Here is a 26293-nt window from a genome sequence, read left to right as displayed (position 1 = left end):
TGGGGTGATGCTAGTTTGCCTTTCCAAATCCACAATCTTCCTTGCTGTTTCTTCCCTTACCAAGATCAGGAACTTGAACAAGGCAGGGCCAGCACCAAAGCAGGATGCAGGGCAGAGTGGATTCCCCCTGCTCCCAGCAGAATGGGAATCCTTCACATGAGAGTTCCCTGTGCTGTGCAATGCCCTGTCTCATCATTGCTATTCACCATCACTCAACTCACAAAACACAAACACCCCCAGGGTGGAAAAAAGCGACCTTAAAAAAGCCTGATTTCTAGTTCAATGCAGACTCCATAAATCACCAGTCACTGGGGATGTAAGATTCAACCTTCTTCATCTCTCCCTGCCTAATACAAAGCAGATGCCTTTTATTAATGAACTAATTGCTAATTAGTAAACACTTCATTTCTCTTCCATCAGTTTTCTTCTGGAGTTCAGGCACAGAGAGGGAAGGCTGCATAAACAAGCCAATCCCTATAGGAACGTACTGCACATAGAGCAATTCAAAGGCAGCAAGGTAGGAGGTGAGCAAGTCAGTGCCTTATGCCAGACAGGGCACTTGACAGGGATGTGGGACACCCTATTTGCCACTTTGAACATCTGTTGACTTCACAAGGTATTCAGCCCTCCTGTATTGGCTCAACGTTGCTCATACCTTGCCTGTTCCCATGATAAACACTAAACAATGGATAAGTTTCTGATTTCAGTCCTTAGCAGAAAGGGGCTGTGCTATTTCCTAACATCTTGGAAACTGTAACAGGTTAAAACACTGTTGCAGTTTCTCCTTGCTTGCTTGAAAAGGAACAGAGCTGGGCGATGTTGCAGCCAAATTCACATGCCCAGCACGAGCTCGTACAAAGACAACATGCACGGAGCTCTAATAGGGAACGAGGACAAAGCCAGACCTTGTGCTCAAAGCCATGAGGACATGTGGGTTAAGCTGATGTGGCATAAAACATCAGGACTTCTGTTAACATAATGTTATTACTAAGACCAGAATCACATACCTCCTTGAAGCCAGGTTCATGAACAAAAGCACAGACCAACAAGGCCTTACTCCACTGTCCCATCGCCCGTGGGACAGTGTGTAGGGTACCATGACAGTAATCCATGAGTGACTTGGACAGCACAGTGATTGTACCATGTAAGTGCCCCAGAAACAAAGCACATCACTCCTGAAAGCTGGATGAGATGCCCTCTGTTCTTTTTTTCACACTGAATTCCCACATGAAACTCCAATATTTCCCTAAAAAGTTTTCTATTCGATGCGTCACTCTGAGCTGACATGGATACAACACTGTGACTTTGAATCTAAGTGATAAATATTTCACCCACAATCCACAGACGAAAAATAATGGTAAACATTCCATTTTCCTAGTGGATGTGGCAGTACATCTCAGACAGCCCTCAGAGCAAAAGGCTGCAGCTCACTGATCCATTTCAGGTCCAGCGTCCTCATCCCTCTGTCCCTGGATGCTCAAAGGGAGAGGGGAGCACCAGCAGCTGGGACACACCACCCAGGAGCCCTGAACTTAGGACCTCTGAATTCCGGCCCGAAGTGCTACATCCCAGTTCAATCAAGAGAGATTATTTCTTTCTGCAGTCTGCATTCAAAAATGTGATTATATTTACGCATTATTTATAGAAAAGGGAAGACATTCAAATTCTGCTTGGGTCCCAGCCACAACATTTCATCTTTCTAATGGCTTTCCAGCAGAGACAGATTCCTGTTCTGGTTGCCTGACTCCCCTTTCCACTTTCCCCCTGATACTAAGGGATCTTAGAAGCTGAGAAAGATGTAGCCATGCTAATTTTGTAATACACTGGAACCCTTTTTTGCATCATCTTAAGCGGGACTTACTCTAACTTGTTTCTTGGAAGTCATTTCACCCCTCATGAAACAGCCTAAATTGTAAACTTTCCAATTAACTCCTTACACTAAGGCATTTAAAAGTTTCATTTTAATGATCTTTGTAATAAACAGCTCTAATCCTTATAGAGCTTTATATCCTCATGGATCCCAGAGTGCTTTCAACCACTGCCCACCAGTTACAGACAGCGATGAGTTCAACACCCTTCGAAAAGGTGGCGGTTCCCAGTGCCAAGCAGCGCTGTGAGGGACAGATGCCCGAGCAAGGGGAGAACAGCATCTCTGCAGCTTGGCCAGCACAGTCACTGTGTTATGATGCTCAGATCTGACCAAAGCAGGAACTGTTCATGTCCTCCATTTCTGCAGCACCATGAAATTACAGCCTGGTAGGCAGTTACCAAGAAACAGACTCCTAATTGATGGATTTATTAATTATTAATTGACATTATTGATTGCACCTCGATAGATAAGAGGCAATCGTAGAAACATAGAATCACAGAATCACTAGGCTGGAAAGGACCCACTGGATCATCGAGTCCAACCATTCCGATCAAACACTAAACCATGCCCCTCAGCACCTCGTCCACCCGTGCCTTAAACACCTCCAGGGAAGGTGAATCAACCACCTCCCTGGGCAGCCTGTCCCAGTGCCCAATGACCCTTTCCGTGAAATATTTTTTCCTAATGTCAAGCCTGAACCTCCCTTGGCAGAGCTTGAGGCCATTCCCTCTAGTCCTGTCCCCCGTCACTTGGGAGAAGAGGCCAGCACCCTCCTCTCTACAACCTCCTTTCAGGTAGTTGGAGAGAGCAATGAGGTCTCCCCTCAGCCTCCTCTTCTCCAGGCTAAACACCCCCAGCTCTCTCAGCCGTTCCTCATCAGGCCTGTTCTCCAGCCCCCTCACCAGCTTTGTTGCTCTTCTCTGGATTCGCTCCAGAGCCTCAACATCCTTCTTGTGGTGAGGGGCCCAGAACTGAACACAGGATTCGAGGAGCGGTCTCACCAGTGCCGAGTACAGAGGGAGAATAACCTCCCTGGACCTGCTGGCCTCACCGTTTCTGATACAAGCCAAGATGCCATTGGCCTTCTTGGCCACCTGGGCCACTGCTGGCTTGTGTTCAGTTGGTTGTCAACCATGGCTACAAGTGACAACACAGGAAATTATAATTAAATGTAAAGGGGAAAAAAATCACTCTAAAAGTTGTCAAATGTCTCAAATAGTTTGTCCAGAGGGTTTGTGGCACCTCCGTCCTGGGACTGAATCCTTGAACCCAGCGGGATGAAGCCCTGAGTAACCTGGTCTGGTTGGGACCTGCCTTGTGTAGGGTCTTGGATGAGAGATACCCTGCAGTTGCATCCCAAATTCTTCTACACTGTAGTCTGGTGCAATAACTTAAAGCGTGAGTGGTGTTGGTTTAAATTAACACATCAACTGCTGAGTTGCAGCATCTGTCACGGACTGGCATTTACTGTTAGTTTACAGGCCTAGAAACCTCCAGCCAACACCGGGAACTGCAATGCCTCAAGTTGTGCTACTGAGAGCCTGCAGAATCCCCACTGTTCCAGTAATTTCACTGAAAATTAAGTTGATTGCTCTTGTCTCGCCCCAGCAGCTGCGGAGGAGAACAGAGCACCAGGCCCCACACAGCAAATGCTTCTGAACTTGGTGTTCCCTGCCTTTAGTCCTGTTTTCTAGATTAAAGCAACACAATGCTGTTAACTGTTCCTCACAGCAACCAACCACTCATTATTCTTGTTAAGCTGGACGCGCTCCAGTTCATCAATACTAGCGGTGAGGGGCAATACTCAAAGCTGGATTCAATATGCTGTACTTCAGACCTCATCACCACCCGGTGTAGCCACCTCTCTTATCTCATATACAGCTTTCCTATGAAGCTGGCCCAGAAAGCTCTTACGAGGCAGACAAACGGCGTCACGCTGTCCCACTTGGATTACAGCCTCCCATAGCTTCCAGATGTTTCCCTGTCATGCTGCAGCCTCACCAGCTGTTGCCTCCTCTGTAGGAATTTGTGCACTGGATCACACCTTCTTGCTTACGTCTTTGCTGAAATTTGTTTGGCTGATGGCAAATTTGTGGTTAACGTCTTCTGAAAAGTAATTATTCCCCCTCTCACAACTCCTGTTGTGCATCCTATGCAAGGAATGACAACTAGACCTTGATAGCAAGGCTCCACCGCTGCCTAGGGGTTTATTTCAATAGTTAACTTTCAGAGAACCACTTTTCAGCTTGCACTAGATACTCAGGAGGTTTCCTTGTGGCAAAGCTACAGCATGATGTAAAGACTTGGTAGCTAGACAGCAGCTACAGGCAAATTCATTGCGTAAACCAAGCCTTTTGGGGCTGGGAGCCAGAGAGTGTGGAACTCAGTATGGAAGACATCACTGTATTTTTCCTTGATAACCTTATATTTTAAGTTCTGTTTCACTATAGTCTGAAAATACTTTTTAACCCACTGCTCTCACTGTGATCTGCCATGACCTGATTGCCTTGTGACACTGATCCTGAAGGAATCCTCACCTGCATTCAGGCTCTGCCCAGACTTGGGTTTGGGATTTCAATCTGATTTTGCATAACCTTCAGATACTCTAAGGAAACAAACAGTCCCTGTAGCGTGGAGCATTTTTGAACAAGCAGTAGCTCTGAACTACTGAGGCAGCATTTTAATAACAGTTGCAGGGCAGGGAGACCTGGGGCAAACAATATAGATATCTATAGATCGAACAAAAACCCTGTAACTCATTGACTTTGGACAATGGTCTAGCGAGTTCCAGCTCTGCTGCACAGCAACTTCTAAACTGCAACTACCAGCACTGTTAAATAAGTCGAAAAAAAAATCTATACTGCTGAAGTTCACATCTCAAAAGGACATAGGGCAGAAAACATGCAATTCAAAGGTAAATTGTAGAAAAAATTTTTGTTTAAAGCTTTACCCCACATAGTGTAAATAATGAACGGGTCATTTATAACTTGTAAGATCAGTACATAAAAAAAAAATCACATAAACTTTTCAACTTACAACATTTCACAGTGATAGGAATGCCATTACTCTTGTCATCATTGCAACTGAACACACACCACTGTTTAGAAGAAATGGGGGAAAGAAAAAAGGAAACTTCCCACCAGAAAGTAATGAAAAGAAAGTTAATTACAGGACTTTAAAAAAAAAATAGTAGTTGGACATTGGCCAGAAAGCTTTCTATTTAGACCCGGTTAATTCTTCCTAAGGGAAGCATTATTTGATTTTGATGCAGAGACTCAAATCTATTTTTAGAGTACGTCATAGTCAATGAGTTTAGTACTTTCACATTTGAACCAACAGTCTATTAATATTTTTTTTCATTCTTTCTGTAACACCACATGGTAGTTTGCTCACTTAATAATAATTGCGCAAATTGTCGTCTATTCCGTGCCTGTCATTAAACTGGCTTTACCCTGAATAACCTCCAGGATTTGGCAAGTAAGACTCGACTATTCTACGTTGTGCATTAACCGTGTGACCTCCTGGTTTCCATTTCAACCCGTCTTGTTCAGTATTTTGTTCATAGTGGTCCTTGTCCCAGAGGGGAGGGCTGTGTGCATAGGAGCTCAGCATCCTGGAGAAAACAGCTGATGGGAACATTATGAAGTGATAGAAAGGGAAATACAAAGTACTGCATTTCCTGAGAGGAAAACTCCCATGCACTAGTACAGAGTGGCCATTCACCATTTGCACCACGTCTTTGCAGAAAAGATCCTGGTGGAGAAGTTGACCATGAGCCAACAATGAGTCCTTGCAAGCGAGAAAGACCAACAGAACCCTGGGCTGCGTTAGGGAGGGCACTGCCTGTAAGTTGAGGGAGATGGTTCTTTTCCTCTGCTCAACGTTGGTGCTAACACACCTTGAGTCCAGTTTGTGGCTCCTCACTGCATGAACACACTGGAGTGGAAAGAGCACAGGCCACCAGTTTGGACGAGGGCTGGAGCACGTGGTGTATGAAGAGAGGCTGAGCCAGCTGGGCTGATCTTGGAGAAGAAAACTGGGGCCCTGCTGCAGTCTGTCACTACCTAATGAGAAGGTGTGGAGAAGGTGAAGTGAAACTCTTCCTGGGGTGCATGGCAATAGGGCAAGAGGCAGCAGGCACCAGTTGAAACTTAGGGCATGCCCATCAGGTTGTAGGAAAAAAATATCATCAGGAAGATGGTCAGACACAGCGCCCAGGGATTTGTGTCTTCTCTGCCCCTAGAGACAAGCAAAACATGAACTGGGCAAGGCTGGGAGCAACCTGATCTAAATTTGGCCCTGCTCTGAGCAGGAGGGTGGATGACCCTGGGGGTCCCTTCAAGCCTGAATTGTTCCAACTCTCTGATTCATACCTTTTCACCAAGCTACATTTTTAAAAAACATTCCTGAGTCATTTGAAGCATTGCATCCAAACCACTGAATCACATGTGTGTCACCCACTCTAAACTGACCTAGCATTTGATCTTAAAAGTGCGTCACGTCGAAGAAATGAGAATGGACTTTCAGGTTTTGTTCACTGTTTATAGCTCTGAGTAATGCATTTGTTAAGACCTTGAGACAAAAGCCAAATCTGTCTTTGCACAGGAGAGCACACCAGCACGGCTGCTTTTATAGCACTGGGAAAGTGCTGGGCTCTGCGGGAAGATGCAAACCAAGATTAGCAATTTAAACCATCACAAATGGACTGTATCATCAGGGATGTTTGGGTGTCACCTCTAGATGTCAGTCAAACTGAATGCCCTGTAGCCAAGGTCAGTAAAAAACCTGCAAGGCATATTTGAATACCTTGATCGCAGTGTCAATACTGAAGAGCTGACGAGCCAAGGTGACATGTCAGCAGCCCAGAGGGAAGAGCTCTGGGTAGGGCAGGACACAGGTCACTAACTAGAGGGTTGGGTAACTTTCGGAGGAGTTGTGCAGCTCCAGAGTTACCCTCCTTACCGCAGCCCCTAAGCAGCCACCCCAAAGAAAAGACTGTGGGGAGCTTTTCCACTGAAATAAATAGAAAATGGCATTAGACAAATTCACTAGACACAGTCTGGATTTTTGTTACTTGATTTTCTAAGGTGGGGAGTTAATTTGTCTATTTTTAAAGACTCTTCTCCTCCTCTGCAAGAAAATCCCCACAAAGCGACAGCGACAAATGAATGCAGGGGCTCAGCAAAAGGATTGTGGTGGATTCTCCTTCACTGTCACATTTTAAACGGAAATCAGAGAACTTCCTAGAAATGATGCAGTATTTTAAAGCGGGATTAATTCTGGGAAGTCCAGAGGCTGATTATACCAGGTCATTTGACCGGATAGCAAAGGTTTATTCTGCTTTGCAGGCGTTACCCTGTTGGAAAGCAGAGCAGGCGGTCAGGGCACGCCATCTAGTGAGGTTCATCTAGAGAGATGTAATCCCTGGCAGCCACCCTCCCTGGGCTTGGGGGGCAGCGTCTTGTTTTGCAGCTTGTGTGTAGTTCTTGGGGTGGAAACCCCAGAACGATGCTGGTCGCTGTGCTCGGACAGGCAAATTCACACTGCCTGTAGCCTCCATGACACACAGGAGCTTTAGCAGCCGCTGTGTTCCTGTGGGATAGACGTGTATAGATAGAGAGAGGGGTTTGAGATGCTTTCTCTATTTCTTTAAAGCCCTGAGTTTCAGAAAGGACTTCAGTAAGAGTATTAAGCTTGCTGGCCTTGAACACCTCCAGGAACGGGGCAGCCACAGCTTCCCTGGGGAACCTGTGCCAGGGCCTCACTGCCCTCATGGTGAAGAAATTCCTCCTTCTGTCTAGCTTAAATCTGCCCCTCTCCAGTTTATACCCATTCCCCCTCATCCTACCACCACAAGCCTTTGCAAACATTCCCTCCCCAGCTTTCTTGTAGCTCCTTTCAGGTACTGGAAGGTCGCTATGAGGTCTCCTCAGAGCCTTCTCTTCTCCAGGCTGAACAAGCTCAATTCTCTCAGCCCGTCAATGCTTCCCATCATTTATTTGTAGAGATTTTTTGGGTTGACATCAGTAATTTCCTGAGTTTGCAAGTCCAAAACTTAAGACACCCAAAAGGATCTCATTTTCGAAGTGGGTACAAAGGATTTTCTGGGGAGAAAGATGACTTAAGTGCTTTAGGTACAGCTCAAATTAAATTATACTGAGCCTCTAAGGAACCACAGCATTAGTTTAATCACAGAATTTGGATGGGCAACTCAGATTGCAGAAAGGAGGTCTAAAAAATATATGTGTGCCCTCTCTCAATGTCACTCTTGATTTTCAAGAGTCTTTCTAAGATCATATTTCCCCCTGAAATGCTGTGGCTTATGGAAAGGCATATGCAGTTCCCTCTGATAAGAACACACGGGATTCAAAAGGGAAGGATGAAAGTCTTCTGCTTTTATGAGCATCACACAGGGACCATGGTGGAGCTGGTGTAATTATGATAGAGGAAGGTGAGAGTGGAACTTGATGAAGGCAACTAATGACTGAGTTTATGTAGAAGCAATCTAGTGAGTAGATGTTCACTGGAAAGGTTAATGGTCACTATATTTCAACTCTACATCCACCAGTGCGAAGAGAGGTACTGAAAAACTCGGTGCAACAAGGACTCCATAAATCTTTCCTACGTAGTGCTGCATATTAAGCGAGGGATAGAGAAAAGGGAAAGATAGTGAATAAAGACCTGCTGATTTCCTAACTGTTTTGGGATATATTACCTGATTAAATCCAGGGGCATGGGGGAAGAAATCTCACATTTACAAGTTTGGAGTAGGCTGCAGAGATCCCCAAGTTTTCTGCATGACAGGCTGTTAATTCCCATTGTAATTTAGTAAGATTAAAGACTTTTTAATTCTTATTATTTTGTTGCTCAACTCCCAGTTGCCCTTCAGCTCCTCGCAGAAGCTCTCCTTCAGGTGGAATCTGAAGATCTCGCTTAACCAAGGATGTGAAAACATGGTTAGAAAATAGTAGGAAGGAACTTGGATGGCTCTAGCGCTGGAGCTAAGACAAAAGGAGGGGGAGAGAGAATCCGCAGCCGCTCCCAACATTCACGGGAGACCTGACATCTTGAACTGCTGGCTGCAGCATTCCGCGAGACATAAATCAGGCCAGTCATGAAGGGGTCTGCTCTGCCAATACACATAAAGAGAAATACTAGACGGAAAGAGGCAAATCTGAATTAGATCCATCTCTCACACAGCAGAAATCCTTTACACCAGTTAGATGAGAGAAACTGATGTTTGAAAACCACAGAAGGTTTGGCAAGGGTGAAGTTTTACATGCTAATGAGCCCCCAAAGAATTTTAACCTGCAAAGGGTATTTAACTACTGAGAAAGATTTGTATCTAATAACACGCAAAAATGGAAGCGAGCACAAGAGTATGGGGAATTAGAAACATACTACAAACACCCTCCTGCTCTCATCAGGGTTGAGGAATAATTCAAGAAAATACCAGAAACATTTTTTAATATATAAGCAATGAGAAATGTAAGATTCCTTAGCTGTGAAAACTATATGGTATGTCCTGTCACTGTCTGCATTCAGTATTTAAAAGCTTTATTACAGCAGAATACTCTAATAGGTCCTTGCAAGGAGAGACTCTGCTCTGGAGAACTTGTCATCTGCCACATCACTGTCAAGGAGGTTTTATGTTCCAGTGGCACAAGAGCCCAGTGACATACTATTGAAAGAACAGGCATTAATGGAAGACATTTCCAAAGCCTCAGGTCGATGAAATAACCACGAAGCTATCCATCTGTCCCATTACCACTATGCATACGTATTCACCCTTTAAATGACATTTCACCAAAACAGCTTGCAACAAAACTCTTTCTAAATCCTTTTAAGACCTCAATTTCACAAAGTCAGAGGTTTTACCAACCAGCTTTCTGAACACCTGTTATTACCAACCTGCTGTAAAAGGGGCTTCCACACAGTGAAACTGTATCAATAGGTCTGTTATCTACGATTTCTACTTTGTGAAGTCAGATACCATTCCCTCTGTGACTATTTGTGGACAACGCATAAAATCGTATCTATAATAAGAGGTTATTGTTGCAAATATGTCAGAAAAGATTGAGGAAAGAGTACAATTCCTTTGATATAACCAATATATCTCAAAGAAAACACTGGCTCCAGACCATCTCTTTCCTGGGCATTGAGGAGAGGGGTGACTATGATGAAGTGCATGTGCCATTGTCCACATTTAATTTGCAAACTCAAAGCCATAATTTCTCCACTAATCTGCTTTAACACACTGCTGTGCAAGTCTTGTTCACCCTAAAAACGTCATTAAAGGAAATCTTTAAAGCAGAAGCTTAAGAGGAACAGGTTATGTCACTTATTATGCCATTTATTTGATGTTTGGCTTTAAGAAAAAAAAGGAAAACACTACAAACCAACCTAGCTTATCTGTTATTTTAACAGTATCTCAAGGCAGGAGGTTGTTTTCAGCCACCTGTTGAAACACTTCGACACCTGAAAGCAGATGTTACGTTTGTGCATTCCCAAATCCTCTTTGAAAGCAGCCAGGAAACTTACTTTTGTCAACACAGACCTGTGCAACAGGGCCTCCACATCCTCTGGGTCTGGATCTTCTTTGCTATGCATGTGCCAACCACAGCTGGGCCAAGAGAAGCACCGAAGCTTCCGAAATACAAGGCGTGTTTGAGATATCTCAATTACTTCCTAGGGAGAAGATGTGCATAGGGCACCCTGCTGGTTTGGGATGTCTCTGCCTTCCCACCCAGGCTACCAAGGCTTCGGGAGGAGAGGTAAAAATACATCATTAAGAGCTTTTAATCAAAAAAGCATGTAGTTGGATAAGCTTAAAGCCTTCTGTACACTGAGATTAACATTGTGAGGAATATTAGGATTATAGGGGAATACAAATAATTTTGTAGAAGCACAGGTGAGGGGCACAGTGTAGTATAAAATAATCTCTAGAACCATTTCAGACGTGTTTTCTTCCCAAACTTCAATAAATACCACAGATCCTTCCGAAGGAGGCTTATTTCTGTTTGGGATAGATCTCAGCCTTTCCATGAATTACTTATGGTGAAGAGTACGCTGCTCCCCCTTTTCATACCTAAAATGTAATAGAAAGTTTTAGCAGAGCTCACTGCACCAGGCAAGCAGTCCCACATGTGACAAGAGAATTTCTGCAAGAATCAACACCCACACACACAACCTACCATCCCTAGTTTAAGATTTGTCCTTCACTTGCTCCCTTTCACCCCAAGAATTTTTTATATTACTCAGCTCATCAATGCTCAGCTCTGACTAGCACCTCACCTGAACAACAATAAAGTCACAGTAAATAATCAAAAACAACAGAACAGTAATGGAGAAATTAGTTTTCAAAATTATACATTTATTGTAACTAAACAAATGACACAAGCTCCAATTAACTTAAAAATCTTATATTGCATTATGGCAAACACAGGACCAGTATGCTCAGAGCACAGACAAATGATTTTCAACAAAATTTATAACGTGGGCTGAAATTCTTTAACTGAAACAACAGAATATGGGATTATTCTTTTAATTAAATATACCAAATAATTTTATATAAACCATTTAAAAGTATTTAAATACATGCTGAAGTAGCTAAAGTTTAAACAATTAGCAAGGTATGTAGATACAAAGTTACAAGAAGTATTTTGGAGTTGTATAAAAGATGTAACTTCTTCCCCCAGGCAAAGCCTAACTAAGTGTAAGGAACTATCCTGTGAAGAGATTATTCTCTACCTGCATGCACTCTTAACTTGCAGGCAGACTTACTCTCACAGCATGCAGTCAGGGATGAAAGTCTCTGTAAAAACACCATCTTGCGAACCAACACAAAATGGAAACAAATTTTTCAATAAAACAGGTCCTATAAGCTGCTTGTTTTGAAGGGGAAAAAGAAATTACGACCTACTTTACCTCTCTTCCCTGTTGCTAAATGGATTTTAAAAGCTTTTCATATATTTTACATTTCCCCCCCGAATAGTTTAGAATCAGAGTCTGAACTTATCTGAATCTGAAACAACTCTAACTGTGGTCACACCAATTACCTAACCCTGAGCTTAGAGGCTTTGCCTGTGTAAGTCACAAGGTCACCAAAATCTCACATATCGTTTAATTATTTAAACAAATATTTACACCTCCAGATTAAATAGTCATTCAGGAATAAGTTCTGACCAGTTACTATATACTCAGCAGTCATCCTTTCTCTGGAAGTATTGCAACCTCTCTTTTTTTGGTCAACACGAAAGACAACAAAGCACATTTACTGCAACAGTCTCAAGCCACGGATTTGCCAGCATGGTCTGTAGCACCAGGCCAGAGCTGCTCACAGGAAGGTTCAAAACTGAATAACTGTGAAGCACCAAGGGCTTCCTAAACTTTTTAAGCTTGCAGATCATGTGTTGTTCTAGTCCAGCTGTCATGGGTTTTCCTATTTCCAACATCACAAGGAAGATATTCCCTGCAAAAATGCTTCACTACGTTTCATGTGTACACCCCTTAATCGGGGAAAACTGACATTTGTGATTGACATTTAAATGTATTTTGTGTAACCTCTTGCAATTCCACAATATGCCAAATTTCAAACAAGTCTGAAAGATAAAAATGTTCAATAAATGTATCCATTATTTTAATCGGCATGTTTATTAAAAAAAAAGAGCTGGTTTTGGCTCCTTTCTTGTTTAATCCACAGAAAATTTAAGTGTACAGTAAACACAGAAAAAGTACAGCAAAGTGTTTTAAAATCCTAACTATTACAACCAGATAATTTACTGTAAGGATAGTTAAAGCTCTGTAAAACTTTAATCAATATATCTTCGAAAAAAGTTTCTTCTGCCACTTCCCTGTTTTAAACTTGCATGCATTCAAGTGCACACAATTCTTAGGTTTTTGATATTGCATAAAACGCAGCAGACAATTTTAGACTATCTTTACCATGTTTCAGGAATGTCAAGTAAGAGAGTTATATATCATTTTCAAACTGAACATACACAAATGCAAAATTTACTGTACTTTAAAGACTATTAATTCTAATTGTAAATTATACAATACCAAATTAGATTTGAAATTATATTTTTGTGAAATTAGTTTTACTCTTGCAATTCCATCTAATATAAGTTTTGGCCTAAGAAAGCACCTAGTGAAGCCTTATCTTCAAAATCTACCAAATGACTTTCATGCTGAAATCTCTAAGTTAATATTAATTTACAAGGAAGAGAACAGCCCCCTTGTTTAGGGCCACACTACCTGCAAAGATTGTACTGATGTGAAACTTCAGCTTTGCCACAGCAATTTTAGACTTGTGATAAAATTACAGTAATTCTCAGGAGGATCTTACTTACCGTAAGCAGCTTTCTTTGCAAACTGTACAGAACAAGAACTCAATACTCAAAACTAAACACTGACCCTTGTTCTACAATTAATTGTATTGTACATCTTATTGTACATCTTGCTTTGGAAACAACTAAATACAATGGTCCATCATGCAAACCATGAGACTGTCAAAGCTTCTTTTGTTCCACTAACTTCAAATGAGTTTTTACAAACAATTTAGCCAATCTAGATAAATACTGAACATGGAATTATGCTGAAATACGCTTAGGAGCCAACATTTTCTATGAAAATATGCAACTATGACTAAAAGCATTTAAGTATTAACTGCCCACCTCTATTTCACTGTGTACAGTGCCACTGTAAGATGTGCTCTCTATAGTGTACACAAAATCAAGGATGCTCATATATTTTATAATACTGGGTGCAAATTCAAAATAAAATAAAAAACCAAACCACAACCCTGCTACTTCAAGTCACACTGTATGTATTTCATAACAAATTTTAAGAATGAGTGGAAAATTTGGGCTACCGGGAATTACAGAACATCCTGAAGTTGGTATTCTAGCTTTTGAACTTAAAAATTTACAACTAGAGACAAACATTGAGTGAAGCTTGACCTCCTGTCAGTATTTAATCACACAGTTAAAAGACAGTAACCATAATCAATTCATAAGAAAGCCAAAAATGTCATGAAAGCACTGGCAAAAGCAGACATGACTTGTTGACTGCACAATAACCAAGGCCATGAGATAAAAGTATTTATGTATTTTGACTATACCTGGTATAGTGATTTTATACCTGAGATGAAAATCGAGAGGTAAGAGAAACAGTTATGGTGTAACTAATTACCAGATGAAAAGTGACAAACATGCAAAGATAGCTGCATTTTTTAAAAACATATGCAAAAAGATGACAACATTTTCCCCCTCATGATTATTTTCATGTTGCTATTCAGACAAACTTTAACTCATTTTACTGTGTGATAGATTGCATTCTGAAACAATTTTAAAGGCTCCTGTGACTTCAATGCTTTAGTAATACACGGAATTTTGAGTAGAAGTGACATCCTCTATTGCCTAGTCTTAAGAAATTTAAGGCACCCAAAAGAAGTAAACTTCATGGGAAATTTCCAGAAGAGAAATTTTCTACATAAAAATAAATCTGATTTCCCCTTCAACAGAAAAAAACAAACAAACCAGGAATTCATAAAAGTGATTAGAATGCCACATTCTCTGTCAGTGAGGCAACAGCTTAGTGATATTTAACTTAAATAAACTCAACCTAAAGAGCTGCTATTGAAGCCACAGAATCTTCACTAATAGGTTACAAAAAGTGTAATACTTTGACAGAATGGAAAGTTTGTACTAAATTCTGAAAAAGCTAAAAGGTAGAAGCAGAGCAAGGTTGGGCCCTGTGTAATGATGAAAGGAAATAAGTGAGAAACATTTTTCCATGATTGATACACTTAATTTATACAGCAAACCTGTAAGTTTAATGGATCACTGTACCACAATGAGTGCAAATACTTGATTTTGTGGGCAGGAGCACTGCTAAAGAAGCATCTTTTGTTTTCATCTGTATGGAATGACAGCAAATCACTTCTTTGATGAACAGAAGTTTCATTCCATATGTCAGAAAACATTTAGGATTTATTACTAGAATCAGCTCAGAACACTTCCCATAATCACAAAAGCTCAAGTGATACATAGTCATTAGACACAGACACATATACAAGGTTTTGGTTACAACTCAGATTAGCTTCAGATTCTGAAGCTTAATTCTTTGCTTCTGCAGCTTCTTTATCATGCTTTTCCTTTGCTTTCTCTTTTTCTTCCAGTTTTTCTTCTTTTTGAAGCAGTGCCATAATCTCAGCAACTTGACTGGTGCCAATATCAATATCTTCTTTGTCAATCAATTCTACTACCTACAGGAACACAGAATGAAATTGAGAGAGCATTTACTTTTCACATAATTGAGGCATTTTCACATCCTAAATTTTGTTGAGGAATCGGTTCATTTATAATGGACCTGAAAGACAACTGATGGTCTGATGTCTTTCAAGCATAAGAAATAGATATTTCACTGAGACCCGTAAGGTATACAAGCAAAGCACAGTTGCTATACTTCATGGCAATAACACAAAGATAACTACACACACTATGTCAAGACTTTGGCTAGTACTGGTATTCCTAGAGTAGCTCTTCTAAAGCTCCTTCCCATCCTCCCTCCTATCCATTAGCAGCACACCGAAATTCCTGTATTCTACAGAATATGACATACGCACGCTGAAAAACCTACAGCTTTAAAAGTAATGTGGGTAACAGTCCCAGGCTAAAGATAGCCTCCTCAGACACCCTGAACAGCCATATAAATTCTGAAGTTGCTAATGTGTATTGTAATATCTATTTATAATAGATTACCAATTACCTCACTACCACCAAGTGAATAGTCTTGCAGAAGAAAAATACATAAATTTAAGTCAACAGGTACAACGTCTGAAGGATGGCTACAACTACTTTCTTTAAGTAGTCCACAGACTTACCTTAACAACATTATCAATATCAATTTTGCCATCCTTGTTTTCATCTAGTGCCTCTGCAATCCTAGTTAGCTTCTCCTCTGGAATCTTCTGAATTTGTTTCATCGCGTTAATTAGCTCAGCAATACTGATGAGATTCTCCCTGAAGAGGAAGCACAATCTGTACATGGCAAGCAGTTACTCCAATGGAGTAAAGTTGACAAAAGGTAGCCCTGAAAATCACTAGACTGCAAGTCATTTTTAAAAACATTAATTGTTCATTTACAATCCTAAACAGAAGGCAAAAAGCAAAAATGATGAGCAAGCAGACTTCAAATCAATCTTTATCTTACCATCAAATCTCATACTGTTGGTTTCCATGTGCTTTACTGCACAAACACAGGTATCCAGTAGGATTTGAAATAAAGTTCAGCACAGCTTCTGTGCTTCCCAGACTGTTTGTCTAACGCCCTTTGCCCTTGCCACCTACCCAAGATGCAGTGCCATGCACCTGCCATGCTTTTAGATTTAGGGAGGCTGGCCTACACAAAATTAATGAAAATGACAGGAAAACAAAAGCTGCAAATTAATCACTTGAGAATTTAGCTGCTTTGTTAAAATAGGCTTCATCTGCTCATGCCAAGGAATGGACTTTGCTGAAGAGGGGGCTAAACCTGACTAGCATATTTCAGATGTTTTCTATCTGCTCACTGATCTCACAAAGCTCAAGTTGTCTGCCCTCTGCAACCTAAAACATCTGCTTGCCTTTGTAGTTCTGTTAGCATGAAGAACCATCTTCCAGCACAGGTCAAGCTGAAATGCAAGAGACTGTGAACCCAATAAATATTAAGCAGAAGGGCTTTATCAATGTAGTCCCAGCTCCATAGCTGTCCCTAGTGTCTGGGCACAGTCTGACTTTTAATCAAGAAACAATTTCTCAAGCTGCCACTAAGTGTCCTGGGCTTGTGTTATTTCTATGACTCTTGATGGCTCAGTAACGACTGCACCAACTTGAAGGTTAAAAAACAAGCCTTTGTCAATTAGACAATATTTAGACTAATAATCTTCAGTCATCCACAATCACCTACAAAATTATCCACAAAGCCATCCTTTACATAAAATATAATTACATTCAGCACAAATAGATTCTATATTGTGTTTTTAATTCACAAACTCAGATGGTTTTGATTATCAACAACTCCAGAGCACTACTCATATGGCTGCCTTAATCTTATTACACAAAATTTGAAACAAATGACCATTTGCCCTGGGGACTGGAAAAAACAAAGTCTGGAAGCAACAAAAAGAGAATCCTTATTTCTGTTTCTGTTATGCCCTATTGGTGTTGGGGAGCTCTTAATGAATCGCACAGAATGGTGCAAGCATAAACTAGATTAATACAGTAATAAATCACAAACTGAGAATTATAGTTACAGTTTCTTAGGTACTGCAGTGCTGGTAACGTACAACAAATGTTTCAACATACAACCGCCTGAAAGACACTGCGGTCGCATTTTGACCTGGAGAAGAGTTGATAAATTAATTTTACACTGATATTATCAAGAAAGATTTTTCTTTGAAAATCTGCAAGTGTGTTAAAGTTGAAATGAAGCAAATTTTCAGAAAGGGATCATGTAAAATTGCCTCCTTACTTTCATCAGAGCTGTGTCCCCTCTTCTCTCCAGAGACAGAACAGACTTTATTGCAACTTTTTTCCTCACTGACATCCTCACTACTGAAGAACTAACATTCTTACCATACTGTTGCCACCCTTTCAACCAATGACACAGGGCAAACCTAAAGCATGAGGAGCACGACTAAAGGTATGACTTCATCTGCGTCACCATTAGTGCTAGAGGCATGAGCAAGATGGTAAGATAAAAACTGACTCCTCAGGACTAGCATCTGGGGAATGACACCTGCTTTTTTTTCCTTCCTCATTTCATCACATTTAACATACCTTACAAGAGAAAATCTACAATTTTGTTTATTTTTAAAATAAATTACCTTATCACTCTAAACACCAATTTATTTGCCAATTATTTTTTAATCACACATCAAACAAAAGCAAGACTGAAGAAGAACAGTCAGAGATAAGTCACTTACCCAGCAGGAGGACTATCACCACCTTCCAGCTTTACATCCATCGTCTTCTGACTTGTCTCCAATTCATTAATAATTTTGTCTATCTGACCAATCATTCGGTTCACCCTCTTGGTCAACCGCTTGCTTGCCTTTGACTCTTCCACCACCTCTTCCTGGCCAGTTTTAGAGAGCTCTTTTATCTCTTGCAAATCCTAAGAGAAATGGTCAAGAGAGAAAAGCTTCAGTTGGTGTGATTTCTCAACAACAGACACTACTGACTTACACAAGTATTTCAAGACAGGAGCCATTTGTAAATGAAATGCAAATGTATAGACATATAAAGCCAAAATGGAATTAGAACAATGAATTCTAACACTGCACCCATTAAATGTTATTTTCCATGTCTTTCAAAAGGCTGGGTAAGATTCATTTGACTTAACATGAAGTATCTGTAAAACTGACGTGTATGCTTGATAAGAAAGTTGAGAACCTATTAGTCTTGTCACCTGGAAATAAGAGCAGGAACATGATTCTCAGCTGGTGGGGGCCGCTCCAGTGATTTTAACTAGGCCTTACACACATTCTACAACTGAGGATCTGTATAAAAGCTTATTTACTCAGCTACCAAATACAGGCCAACAGTCATCTAAGTAAGATAACCTTTAACTTTGTGGATCATTTATGCTAAAACTAAACACATACAGAAATTTTGTAAAGACACAATTTCCATGCCCCATTCTTCACCTCATTATACTCCTGGACATCGCCCTTCAATTCCTCAAGCTCCTCCTTTTCCTTTGTTAGTGATTTTTTCTGTTCCTGCAGCTTGGTGCAAGCATCACTTAGCATGTCAATCTCCTCTTTAGTAATTTCCTCACCCTGTAACAGAAAATACATACAAATTAATGAAAGACACATACATGATTCTCCTCAAAGATTTCAGATCTTTTACTAGAAGAGACAGACTCAAGATTCTTTTTCCATATTTGGAGTCAATACTGCACAGACTGGCATTTTAAGGCTAATGCCAAGATCTTAAATGCTAAGGCAATTAGTTTGCTACGGCACGTATCTTAAGCACAGTAGTAACTTCAGCTAATGTGATTTACTATGTGGGTTTTCACTGTTTGAAATTGTGTCTGCCTCATTTAAAAATGTTTTAGTTCCTTTTTTGCTGGGTGAAAAATCCAAACATTTGAGATGTTTGGATGACCTGATGAACGTGATTACATTCGCTAAATGTAGGAAAGACGTGTTAGACAAAAATTTGCAGAACAAAGCTCAGGAAGCTGAGCTGGAACAAAGTTATCTTCAACAACGTTTCTAAGAAGAAGTATGAATATGTATAGTTTGAGGGATACCTGTCTCCTGTAAAGCTGAGAATAAAAACCTAAACCCTGGCTGAACATTTGACAAATAACACTAGAAATGCTAAAATACCATAATACTAGCTACAGTTCGCATATTAATCTTACTCAGACACCAGCTTTTGTTTTGAACAGCTAAACTCTGAAATTCTGAAGAGCCACATAAGCCAGGTAGAGAAAGACAAGTGCAAACAAGGATGCCAGAAACAGAGCAGAATGGCAATATGCTTCCAGGGAACAACTACAGAACAGTTCACAAAGTAGGCATTCAGCACCTTTGCCAACTCAGAGTCTCAGTGTACTATTAGTATCTGGGCATCAACATCATCTCTTGTTTTAATACAGTATATGTAGCTCACTTTAGCAAAAACAAAAAAAAAAAGGCAAGTAATTCAGTTTGAAGACAAACTCCTCAAACAAAACTAGTCCTCTTCAAGAAGTCGTACATTTTCCCCCTAAGAGGTGAAAGTGTATTCCTCAGTGTCTAATATCTTTGGAAGCATTTTGAGAGGACAGGCCACACTAACCTTGGTTAAGAAATGCCACGCTAACTTTACTTCTTGTTTCTTCCTATCAGTTCAGGCTGAGAAATCACTTCTTGTGGCCCCCTGCCACACGTTCTCACAGTGCTGGAGGTGCAGCATGCAGCATTGAGAATGCTACACCAGATGTGGCAGCATCAGCCAGCTGCAACATCACACATCCTTACTGTTTCCAAACAAGCCCATCCCAGCCTTCCCTGCCTCCCTCCCATGCCATTCCTCACGGCTGCGCTGTCCTGCACCCAACCACAGGGTCAGCCAAGTCTCAAAACTCATCACACAAACATGTGTTATTTCAATATGGATTAGTTCCATTTTGCTATTACCATTAAAACCTTCTTGCCACTATTCTGAAGTAAACAATGCTATAATAAACAGGTAGATAATTATGCTGTGCAGGAAAACCGAGAATATTTTTCTACCTACATATAATTATTAAATTATTTTTTCTCTGGAAAGTAACACCGGGGCTTAAAAAAATCCTAACATCAAATGCTATGGACAAGAATAAAGTGCTCAGCTACAAATAAAACTCAAGGTGAAAGTGAAACATGAAAAGAAAGGTATACAAGAGGTTGAAGGCGGCCTGCTGCTAAATGGGAGAGGAAACCTGGTGCAGGAGTGGAAGAAAGCAGATGTCACTCCTATGTTCAATAGGGGCAAGGAGAAGAATCTGGGGAGCTACACACCAACCAGGTAGCAGATGGTTAAAACCAGCATGCTCTGACTGTAACGAAGAATGCTCTAATCACAACAAAGCATGTCAATCCCAGAAATTAACCTGTTACTTTAATGGTGGCTTATTGTTGTTCAACATCATTCAAAACTAACACTGAAAGAGTACACTAGAAGATTTTTAGGCTGGTACAAGTTTAAAAGACGAAGTCAATACAAATCTACTGCAGTCTAGTCCAAACCTAGGTCCTTACTTAATCCTTTGTCCTAGCTACACCCTGCAAAATAGGGGAACACTCATCTTTACTTAACTCTTGCCCTCTCCCTTCTCATGTGGTAACTGCACACAGATTAAACACGCACAGATCTATTAAATCTACAGTCAGTGCAAGTGCCCCCTGAAATAGGTATATTAGTAACACAGATAAAGGAGGTACTCAGAGATGGCTTATGCCGACGCCAATTTCTACATTGGTAGTTAAAAATTTGCAATCTACTAATTAGTTGGTTTTAAGTGACAGAATAGGGCAAAAGGGTTAAAAGTGAAGGACAGTCAGGCAAGTTATCATGACTCTTAAAGAAATGTTTTGAATCTTCTCATTCAAAAGGATGAAAATGTACAGTTACCCAGATTACCTTAATGCCTTCCAATACTGGGGCCGTATCTTTCAGTGTCTCTGAGTGCACCGCCATATCTGCTCTTGCCAGTTCCTGTTCAGTATCCACAGCCATTTGACTTTTTTTAACCTGCAAAGCAGCTGCTTCAAGATCTACTGCTGCTTCCATCTCTTTCTAAAGTGGAAAGACCCACAAAGTTTTAATTAAAACAAAACCAACATTAGCATTAGTAAAGAACAACTTCTCAAAATCAAAAGAGTTGCCAAAGTGGACGCAGACATTTTTGTGAGAAGACAACATTAAAAAACTGCAACACAACAGTGTTTTCACATTAAAATACCCACTTGCACTTAACAAACTGCACTTGTGAGCACCTGAGGCCTAATTCATCATTAAAGGAGACCAGTAGCTTTTATAATCAAGTATTACACAATGACATTATCAGGTTAATGGTAAATAGAAAGAGCCAAAGATAAGAACATTTAAAGTAGGAGTGGGGGAAATCAAAAAAACAAAACAAATACAAACCAACCCATCACCTTTTCTAGAGGAATAAAAGGCTTCTTATTACTCTAAGAGGAAAGAAATCCAAGATATTCATGACTGAGACAATCTTTTATGTGTCACATTTAACCTTTCTGTGTTGCAGCCCGTTTTAATACTCTCCCACATCTTCCACATGTAGACTTAAAGTCCAGTTGCTTGTGGGCAACCCTCTGAGCGGAGGCAGTAACTTACAACACGTCAATGCTGTAAAATCTAGCATTTATTTCTATATGGTCAAGAGCAGAACTTACCATAGCTGCAACCTGAAGGGTTTCTTTGGCTTTCTCTGCAGCTTCAGATATTCTTTCCATTTCCTTTTCTTCATTTTCTTTTCTGATGGCTTCCTCTTCCTGAAGTGTTGCTTCCAGCCGCGCTTTGTTATCTACTTTTTCACCTTCAACTTCTGCCACTTTGACTTGAGCCTCTTTGGCCTAAATAGGACATAATAAGTCACCTTGAAGTCTTTATGTGCATGTATATGTATGTGTACATAACGTAAGAAATTTGTATATCCTTACTGAGGTACAGTATGCTAATGAATAGTTAACCCCCCACAAAGTTACCCTATTTTTGCATTTCTCAGAAAAGGATGATTTTTTCTGAAAATGAGAACTTTCCACCCTGAAATCATGCATGTTCCCTATTCTAATATTCTCAAGACCACCAACAAACTATTCAGATAATTTCTCTCTCTCTACTTCAGCATCAACATTTCCTATCTTTATGACTTGATATCGCCTGGATTGTAGACTGCTTTTTTATGTAAGTAAGAAGTATATTCTAAATCTTCTTAGATTATTACTGTCTACCATCATGCAATGAAATATTGCCTTTCATTTGCTTTATTCTCAGATCCCTCCACATAAAAGCCAACTTCATCTGTATTTGAAGGTCACTCAAGTACACCTATCCATCGTTCAGCTTGTCACAGTAAATCATGGAGCTAAGAGGAATATACTTCTCTGAGCAGATTTTCAGTGATACTGAAAGTTGGTTTCAACAATACTTACAACACTCTCTGGTAGTGTCTGGAGTGTTGTTTTGAGCTGATCAGCTGGAGAAAGAGTATCTGGAAGATACATGGCTCTGGATAAAATAAGCAACGAAGTAGGGATTTCCTGGTTCAGGTGCAGATCTAGCCACTGTAAATGCAACAGGTAAAACAAACCTTCAGCTTCTGGATTTCTTTTTCTTTTTTAATGATCAAGTCACACATGCACAAAAAGCGTGAACACTTAATTTTTTTTACCACTGCTTATCAGCCAACATCCTACCACAGGAACTACAGGTTTAAACAGCAAAGAATTACAGCAATTAGGCTGAAGTATATGAAGAAATAATTTCTTTAAGGTAGTATTTCAGGAAGTATCGAAAATATATCTGAAAAAATGTTTCATTTCACATGTATCTTCCTCTAAATCAGGCAACTCCAAAACACAAGGAACCAATCTACTTTGAGAAAAGTTCTTTACACAATAATACAAATAATTAACAAGACAAACTGGCAAAGTTGTAAACATATTTTGGATACACTTAAGTCTAAGTACCTACTTGCATTACTAAAATATTATGGTCCAGTCAAAAATCAGAAGACCACTGCAACTACATACTTGCGCAGTAGAGATGACAAAAGCTTATTAAGGAGAAAGACTGTTTTAGCCAAGCCTCTAATGAGAAGAGAATCAAAATGACTTCTCAGAATCAAAAGAAAAATCAGAGCTAGCAACTGAACTATATGGTCTTGCAAAAACATACCTGTTTAAGCTGTTCCTTAAGACGCTCCTCTGTCACACCAAGAGCTCTCATACCTCGGGCACGACAAGCTGCCTGCAGTTCTTTAACAGTCAGGCTATCAACTCCTTCCTCAGCAATCAGCTGCACAAAGCGCAAAATAAACTTTAACATCTACCTGCTCAAAACTGAAGAGCTACCACCAACGGACACCCAGAAGTCCGTATTTTACGACAGCCACTAGAGGCTGCTGTGATAACACAAAATAGCATCTGCTTTTTAAGTGGTGAGCATTATGCTGCTGTCTGAACAGCTCCATGATGGTAACGTCAATCTCTGTTAGTATTCCAATCAGCTTCCTTACAAATTATAGTTTCATATAAACGCCTTTCTCTATAACAGAATTACTTCCATTTCTATTAAAGATAAAAGTAAAAAAAGGTCAGCTTTTTCTTACAACTAAGGACACCTGTGATTTTGAGCTCTTCGAGCATATTTGTTCTCGGTTAGCTCAAAAATATGACAAATAAGATACAAAACGAAAATGCCTATAAAGACACACACACACACATATATATATGCCTTTTATATATATACATATATATATATTCATATATATGTGTGTGTATATATATGCATACATGTCTTTATATATAACTCCATGCAGCACTACAGGACTGGTGAAGTGTGGCTGGAAAGCCGCTCCATGGAAAAGGACCTAGGAGTGCTGGTCAATAGCCAGCTGAACATAAGCCAGCAGCATGCCCAGGTGGCCAAGAAGGCCAACAGCATCCTGGCTTGTACCAGAAATGGCATGGCCAGAAGAAAGGAAGGGATCGTGCCCCTGTTACTCAGCACTGGTGAGGCCAAACCTTGAATCCTGTATTCAGTTTTGGGCCCCTCAGTAGAGGAAAAACATTGAGCTGCTGCAGTGAGTCCAGAGAAGGGGAATGAAGCTGGTGAAGTGCACAAGGCTTAAGAGGACTGGCTGAGGTTTAAACTCGGGCTGTTTAGTCTGGAGAAAGAGGGGAGACCTTACAAATCTCCGCAACTACCTGAAATGAGGTTGCAGCAAGGTAGGTGTTGGTCTCTTCTCCCAAGTGACAGGAGATAGGACGAGAGGGAATGGCCTCAAATTCCACTAGGGGAGGTTTAGATTGGATATTAAGAAAAATTTCTTTACCAAAAGGGTTGTCAAGCATTGGAAGAGGCTGCCTAGGGAAGTGGTTGAGACATGTAGATGTGGGACATGGTTTAGTGTTGGATCTGGCAGTGTTAGGTCTACAGTTGGACTCCATAATCTTAAGGTTTTTTTTCCAACCTAAATGATTCTATGGTTTTATATAAACACACTCATTACCCTCACATGTCAAAATTATTAACCATTGCCTATTTAGAATGACTCACTTTGTCATCAGCTTTTATGCTTCTCAACCTCATGGTCAGCTGGAAGCGGAGAAAGTTATTTGTCCCAATTGACTGAAGTTCCAACAATTTACAAAGTGCCACCAACTGAGGCCTGGTCAGATTGTCCAGAGTCAACTCATCTTCAAACAGTTTTGAGAACCTTAAGATCTCCTCATTACTGGGTCTTTCACCAGTTTCCCTGATCTGTAAGACAAAAACACACACAAAGCTTTTCAAAGCAAATGTTATGGCTGGGCATTATTTTGAACAATAAACATATTCTCCTAATTTGTCAAGTATTTTGGATCAATTTGAAAACAGGCCATGGAGTACAGGAGAGAAATTAAAAAAAACCAAAACTAACCAAAACCGAAAAAACAACCCAAACTTATTTACTAAAAAAGGCAAAAGAATTAATGGTGTTGACAGCTTCCAACAACACTGCATAATATACTCAGGATAAAAGTAACAAAACCAAAAATTAGATCCATCCATTCACAAAGAACCAGGTGTGTTCAAGCTGGCACTGCCATGAGATACACCAAAAAAAGAAAGATCTATCTAAGTGAATAAGTAGTTGCTACAGAAGTCACAGTGGCAAGTATTGTTTCTCGTAATGTACCTACTAAACAAAAAAGTACATTAAAAACATCACCCTGTGAGGATAAAGTGAGAAATATGTCCAGTGGCAAAAAGTTCACAACATTGGCATCCCTAAGAAACATGGATTTGGACACTTGCACGTGCCTACCTACATTCTCTCCACAACCAGATTTGTTACAATACTGTTTTGCTTCCAGTTCCTAGCTATTCTGCAGCACCTCAACACAAATGCACTTGTAATCAAAGGTATTCCAAAGTATAAACCACTATTTGACAAGGGACTCTGCATCCTCCTTGATGGAAGGTTCTCCGTAACTATTTGTACAAATGCAAAGTTAAGCTTTAAGTTATGTGTTGCCAAATGGCACTTCACTGTAACTAAATCCAAATACAGGCAGCAGAAATAAAACTCCAATGTGGGGAAAAAAATAAAAAAATCATTCCCTAGTCTCATCAGGTCATAGTAAAATATTATCATCAGTATATATGTTGATCTTTCTATTTTAAGTATACCACAGAGCGCTTATTAGCGACATTACTGAATCCAAAATTTAGAGAACTCGATAATCAGGTACTCCTAGTCACTTAATACCTTCAGTGTAAACAGTAAGTACATAGATATTCAAAACATACTTCTCCCAATGCCTCTTTTTTAAATCCCTGTAAAGATTTAAATCCCTGTAAAAAAAATAGAAGCTAAGCGATAGTAAGGACAGCCTGATTTATTACATCTACCTGTTTTACTTGTCAACTCAAATCTTTGAGTACAGGAAGAGGCAAAAAAAATGGAGTCAAGATGGTCTTGAGTCCATTGACTTTCGGAATATTTGTGTAGCAGAGAAACCAACTCAGAGGAAGAAAGGTCAAAGGCCTTGCTGATGTACTTCACCAGCTCCTTCACTGCAAGAGTGTACAAACTGAAACTCTCTAGCAGATCACTAGCAATAAAGCAACACAGATAAATTCTGAAATCCTGCAACAAACCTGT

The 26293-nt window shown here is 40.2% G+C and overlaps 1 protein-coding gene across 2 annotated transcripts in view; it reads right to left on the bottom strand.

The window, feature by feature from the left end:
* Nucleotides 1-11222: 11222 nt before the first annotated feature.
* LETM1 (leucine zipper and EF-hand containing transmembrane protein 1) overlaps nucleotides 11223-26293 on the bottom strand; it is a 30271-nt gene continuing 15200 nt past the window's right edge. The window contains exons 6-14 of one of the 2 annotated variants that reach the window (XM_069856479.1): nucleotides 24703-24906; nucleotides 23320-23439; nucleotides 22575-22706; nucleotides 21816-21995; nucleotides 21037-21192; nucleotides 18561-18695; nucleotides 17838-18028; nucleotides 15756-15912; nucleotides 11223-15137 (exon numbers count right to left, since the gene is read on the bottom strand). In XM_069856479.1, coding sequence (XP_069712580.1) covers nucleotides 14988-15137; nucleotides 15756-15912; nucleotides 17838-18028; nucleotides 18561-18695; nucleotides 21037-21192; nucleotides 21816-21995; nucleotides 22575-22706; nucleotides 23320-23439; nucleotides 24703-24906 — 1425 coding nt within the window. In that variant the 3' untranslated portion in view covers nucleotides 11223-14987. The remainder of the gene's footprint in view (nucleotides 15138-15755; nucleotides 15913-17837; nucleotides 18029-18560; nucleotides 18696-21036; nucleotides 21193-21815; nucleotides 21996-22574; nucleotides 22707-23319; nucleotides 23440-24702; nucleotides 24907-26293) is intronic. The other variant, XM_069856480.1, reaches the window with a different exon arrangement.

Source organism: Phaenicophaeus curvirostris, chromosome 4 (genome assembly GCF_032191515.1).
Source record: "Phaenicophaeus curvirostris isolate KB17595 chromosome 4, BPBGC_Pcur_1.0, whole genome shotgun sequence".
NCBI classification, from domain to species: Eukaryota; Metazoa; Chordata; class Aves; order Cuculiformes; family Cuculidae; genus Phaenicophaeus; species Phaenicophaeus curvirostris.
This window is presented reverse-complemented; position numbering and strand designations above follow the sequence as displayed.